Genomic DNA, 5,835 nt, shown 5'->3' with positions numbered 1-5,835 from the left:
GGTTGGGTGGGTCAGAGTGTGGCCGGATGGCTCCAGGCCTTGGAGCTGCCTGGGCCTCCCATCCTGGAAACTCCAAAGTCCTGGCCTGGTGTCCTGGACTGACCTCCCTCTGGACAGTGCGGTTGGTGGAGGAAATGCAGGCAGCTGGTGGGCGCTGAGCAGCTGGCTGCTAGGTGGACGTGATGTCACTGCAAGCTGAGGCGGTTTTCTGTCCTGGGAGCATTTCCCACCTCCATTTTGCTCTTGGAAACCCCCAAGGGAGAACAAGACATTCCGTGTATTCAGTTCCATCAGTGTTTGGGAAGTCTTTCTGATGTCGGACTTGAGTTCGTCTAGGACTTGCCTTTTATTTACGCATGCATGCAGGAACTGGGGTACAGGCCAGAGGTGTGGGGGGTGAGAGGATTCATCAGAGACAGAGCGGGGAGCAGAACAAGCAGATTGGCTGAAACACACTGCTGAGGGGAGCAGCGGGTGAGACAGGAGAGGCCTGCCGCGCCATGTGGGTCAGCTCCCTGGCTGGGATCGAACTCCTTCTGCAGTGGCTGCCGACAGCTTCATAGCGCTGCGCTTTAACCCGTTGCGCCACGAGGGAGGGCCCTCCGTGGTGGGGGGTGGAGTTCTTCCTGGAGCTTGCTCGCACCCCTCTTCTGTGGTGCCGTCTGTGCCCCACCAGTTTCTCTGGTCCCAAGGCGCTGGCCACAGAAGCCGGCATGGAGATTCCTGGAAGACTCCGGGACCGTCCAAAGCTCACTGATGAGCCTCCTTTCCAGGCGCCCTCTGTGTCTCTGGGCACCGTCTCTCAGCGCCCCTGTGCTTCTGGCGGTAGGGCTGTCTCCTGGCGAGGGTGAGGGCCAGGTGGTGCCAGGACCCCTCCTTCCTGCGGCTTTCGGGCAGGCTGGGCTGGCCGTGAGGACAGGGCTTGGCGGCCCTGGAGGTGCTGCTGAGCTGTGTGACCTTGGGCAGGGGCCTTTGCCACTCTGGGGCTCAGTTCCTTTAACTCTACTGGGGGGCTAGTAATAGCATCTAGTAAGGCGTGAATGGCATAGTTCGTGTAAGGCACTTGGCACTGTGCCTGCCACCCGGGGGTGCCCCCAATACATATTAATGTGTTAATACCATGAATCTAATACTTTCTTGGCCCAGGCTGCTACGTTGCGTTGCGGTGTGGATGCCGCCACAGTGGGATTTCTGGCCAGGATCTCTCTTCCTGGCTGGTTGCTGCCGCGGGGGTGGTTGCTGCCTCGGGGGTGGCCAAGGCTGGGACCCTCCCTGCTCCCCCTGGCTTGACTCCAGCTCTTCTCTCGTCTTGGTCTTCCAGGTGCGCTACAAGGAGGAGTTTGAGAAGAACAAGGGCAAAGGCTTCAGCGTGGTGGCAGACACACCCGAACTCCAGAGAATCAAGAAGACCCAGGACCAGATCAGTAACGTAAGCTCCCGTGCTTACTGTGGCTGCCTGCTGACCCCTGTGGGCCCTGTCCCCCCGCACCCCCTGCGCCCCCCGCCAGTCTGGCATTGGACAAGGCCGATGCTTTACTGCTCCTGCTCTGGGCTGCTCCTGCTGGTGGCTGCTGGAGCAGAAGGAAGGGAAGGGTTTGGGGTTCCCAGCAGCTTTCTCTCGTTTCCTGCCCACTGCCCACATGGCATTTCTGCATTGGGAGGTGTGCCAGGAGAGCCTGGATGTTAAATCGCCACCCCTTTCTTTGATATTTTTGTTTTGCTTCTTTCTCCCTGGCTTTTGTGGGTGTCAGGGTCCAGACTGGCAGTTTTGTCTGAACACAAAGGTCAAAGTCAAAACTGGGTGGCAGAAGTGGAGAGGCCTGGCCTCTCTTGTCTGCTTCTGGGTGCTGACATTGCAGTCATTTCCGCCCTCCCGGGGCCTCCACCCCCACCTTGGCTAGCTCTTCCTTCCTGTTTAAAAACCCCAGCCAGCTCTGCCTGCTACCCCGCACCCCCTAGCTTGGCCCTCCTGGTCTGGGACTGGCTGGCAGTGTCTGGCTGGGTCATGGCTAGGTGTGAAAGAGTTGGCAGTACATCGATGGGGCCCCATGGCACCCCTGGGTTTCCTGCTTGGCAGAACTAAAGACCAATAGCTTAAGGGGAGGCAGCTAAGGGGGCTTTGGGGGTGCTTGAGGGCAAGGTATTGCTGTGAGCCACCAGCACAGCACATGGGCTTCAGGCCCACATACAGGCCCGCATAGCATCCTGGGACATGGAGGGGCAGGGAGTGTCCAGCCAGCCTGGGTGAGGAAGGCCTGTCTTTGAGGAAAAGGGTGAGCAGCTGTCCTCACATCTGGAAGGTGCTGGTGAGCTGCCCAGTGTCAGCGTGGGCAGGGGGGCTGGGGACGAAGGCTGTGGAGCAGGGGGGTCCAGGTGGCCACTTGGATGCCACACTTAGCTGCCACCCACTCCTGGACGCCACACCCCTCCCGGCTGCCACCCAACCTCCCACCTGTTCAGCCCCCGGCAACCACCCATCATTTCACTGCCTCAACAGTTTTGGCTTTTCCAGAATGTCTTTTAGTTGGAATCACACAGTAGGTCGCCCTTCTTGTTTCTTCTTGATGAACTGGGGCCTAGCCTCACACCCCATAACTTCCTTCTGTGGTTGCCATGGTGAAGACCTTTTGTCTTTTATGATCGACACTCGCTCCCCATCAGCAGCCCCAACTCCCCAACAGACACACTACTTCCAGCCTGTGGGTGTTAGATGGGGTGGTGGAGTGAGGAGAAGTAAGCCCAGTCATCCCTGCCCCTCCTCTCTGGAAGGCTTCCAGAATACTCCACATCCAGCTCATTGCACCCCCTCTTCTTGCCCCCGCCCCGTGAATGGAGGCGTTCACGTCTGAGAGCCCTGGTAACTGAGCACACTGGCCAAGTCATCCACACCTAAGGAGATAGCCATCGCACTCCTCACTAGCCACGGCTGCATTTAGCTGATTGTCTTCTGCTCTGAACTGGGAGGCAGTGACTTGACCCTGACAAGGTTCTGCGTTTGCAGCTTAGGCTGGGACCTGCGAGGTATGACAACAAAGCTGGGACTCTTGGTTTCAGTGAATGCACTTAGAGACTCACGTGGGCTCCAGACAACCGCGAGTATCACTTGGGAAGCTTTGTTGTAAATGCGGGTTCACGAGCCTCCTCCGAGGCCACCGAAATCAGCAACTCTGGGGGAGGGCTCAGGAACCAGCATTTTAGCACTTTCCTGGGTCACTGGGGTGATCATGGGCATCTGAAGACCATCACCTCAGAGTCTGAAAAAGCTTCACCAAGGCCTCAGTCAGGGGCACTGGGCCTGGCTGCACCCCAAATGCCAGGAGCCTCCAGATCACGCTTAGAGCCATTCCTGAGTGGCCTCACCTCCAGAAAGGCTTGGGAAAGGTGGTGTTTAGAGCCTCCCTTTTGCTGTAGCTAAAATGGTGTTCCTGTGTGTCGCTTGCTGCTCACCTCCCAGGTGAGTGTGTGACGTGAGCACCTGTCGTTCTGACGTAATGCTAAGGAGTCGGCGAGGGTCTGCTGGCAGAGATGACGCCTAGCCCGGGAAAGAAACCGCTGGATACAACTAGATGCAGAACTGTTTGATGTTTACAGGACCAAAGAACCATAAACGTCAGAGTTGTCCTTGCTACAGACAGAAATTCTTTGTGTTTTTATCAGTTGAAAGTAATTAGCAGCTTAGATTATTTAAATTATCTGCAGCTTTTAGCGTCTGTACCTAACCAGTCGGTAGTTAGGACGAAGAAAGTTCCAGCTCCAGAGTCAGATGGTGCGGAAGCAGGCTTGTTGGGCAAACCTTTAGCTTAATTTTACTTACAGCTCCAGTTTTGACTGTGCATTTCTAAATGCCAGTTTTGTTTTTTCTGGTTTGGAACAGAGAGCATGTATTCTTTTGTGTGTTGCTTCCTTTGAGTAATAATAAGTCTACAGATTCATCTGCGTGTGTTTGCACGTCGCTCTGTGATACTCCGTTTGGGGCCTTCAGCCACGTTGTATGGCTCCTGTGTTGTTTCCACACGTGTGGACATCCTCATATTACATAAAACTAAGGTTTTGATGTGAGGACTGAATTCTGGCAACTCTGCTTATCTAACTCCTGAGGCTTGGCTTCCCCATTTGTAAAATGGGGATGGGTGAAAAAAGGAAATGATAATTCAAGTAGAGGCACAAAATGGTTCTAAAAATAGACCCTGGCTAGCGAGTAGATTCTTCTATTCAAAACCCGATGACCTTCTTGTAGCCGTGATGTAGAATCATGTGGGAGCGTGATTCGTTTCCCACCACAGTCAGAGGAGCAGAAGGTCCAGAAAACAGCACATTTGCTAGCAGAGAAAATACATTTCCTTTAGTGTTGGAACAAACCCTCCAGCAGTCACCCCAGGGTCCTGGCCAGCACCCCCATGCCTTTGGATCTCAGGGGCACAGTAGAGCCTGGGTCAGTTCTCAAGCTTAGGCTGTGCTGCATTTCTGGGTGTATGATTCCCGCTTAGAGGCTTAGGCGTTTGGAGGCTTAGGCAGTCAGAGGTTTGCTGAGCTACCAGACCCTTGCAGTCTAGAAAACATTTCCTTTTGGATGTAGGAACATCTTTTAATGTGCCTATTTGCTCCGCATTCCTGGGTCAGCAGAACAATAGCAGTGTGCTGTTTGCTGAGGGAGGGAGGGAGGGAGAGGCAGGCATAGTCGCCTCTGTGTGGTCTCTCCTGAGCGCCCTTGCCTGGCGCCCTCTTCTCTCCAAGTCAGTGTGACCCTCTGACCAGCCTCCCTGTTGAGAGTGAAAGTGGGTATTATTAATATTTATTCCAGAATAGAAGACTTGAATTGGAACCAAGAGCAGACTGGGGTGTGTGGCCACCTGCTCCCGTGGGCTCTCAAAGAGCCCATCTGGCGGTGACTGTCCTGTGTTACTGGCTTCAGCCCTTAGCAGGGCAAAGCTGTGCTGCAGGAGGTCATTTCACTTGGGGGCTTTATTTTTCTGTTCTGTAAAAGGGGAATGACAGTGTAGCTCTCGGGCTTAGTATTTGGGTTGACTATTGCCAAGGCCATACTATGTAGACTCTGAATGCAGTGGGAAGAGCTGAGTAAACGAAGAGGCTATTAACATTAATAAGCAACAGGTGATATCTGCAGCTGTGGGGGCAGGAATTTGTGTTCAGGCTGACGCCACACCACCCACCGGGGTCAGCTGGCCCTTGTGTTAAATATTTACCCACCAGTAGGGCCTCTTTCACAGCCACTTGTAGAAACACACATGTCCATACTTGCTGTCAGCTCTAGGGTTTGGTTAGGTCCCTGCAGCTGGTTGGGAGTGTCTGGCAGTTTGCAGTAACGTGGCCTCACACACACACAAGGAAACTGAGGCCCGGAGGGAAAGAGCTCACATGAATAAGGGAAAGCTGGTGGCCCCCCAGGTTGTGGTGAAGGACACAGATAGGGGACCCACACTGGGTCTTGGGCCCTTGGCAGGGAGCTGGCACTAGACATACGTCTTCCCCAGGGTTCTGTCACCTCATCACTAGCTTAGATAGGGCCACACCTAAGAGGGGACTGTCGCCCAGGATAGCTGTACCTGGTCTACCTCCTGCTCCCACAGGCCCCGTGCCAGCTCTGTCTGCCTCCACTCTGGCGGGTCCCTGGCTCCCCGGACCAAGCCTCCTTTCATTAACTGAAAGTTAAACACGGGAAGCTGACCTTTCCTACCCAGGACAAAAGTCGGAAGGGCAGTTGCCTTGTGAGTCTGGAGGCTCAGGAGTGTTGTCCCCTTTCCTGGCCCCCCTCCACCCACCAGTGAATAGAGATTGTAAAGGGGGTGGGGCCAGGGGAGATTCTCCTTTGCTGGT

General features: G+C 54.8%; 1 protein-coding gene across 1 annotated transcript in view; it reads left to right on the top strand.

Moving 5' to 3' along the window:
• Positions 1-5,835, top strand: part of LASP1 (LIM and SH3 protein 1) — a 34,255-nt gene that overhangs the window by 20,051 nt on the left and 8,369 nt on the right. Inside the window, exon 4 of the mRNA XM_004684263.2 lies at positions 1,322-1,429. Coding sequence (XP_004684320.1) covers positions 1,322-1,429 — 108 coding nt within the window. The remainder of the gene's footprint in view (positions 1-1,321; positions 1,430-5,835) is intronic.

Source organism: Condylura cristata, unplaced genomic scaffold, assembly GCF_000260355.1.
Source record: "Condylura cristata isolate star-nosed mole 26May11 unplaced genomic scaffold, ConCri1.0 scaffold00017, whole genome shotgun sequence".
Lineage (NCBI taxonomy): Eukaryota > Metazoa > Chordata > Mammalia > Eulipotyphla > Talpidae > Condylura > Condylura cristata.
This window is presented reverse-complemented; position numbering and strand designations above follow the sequence as displayed.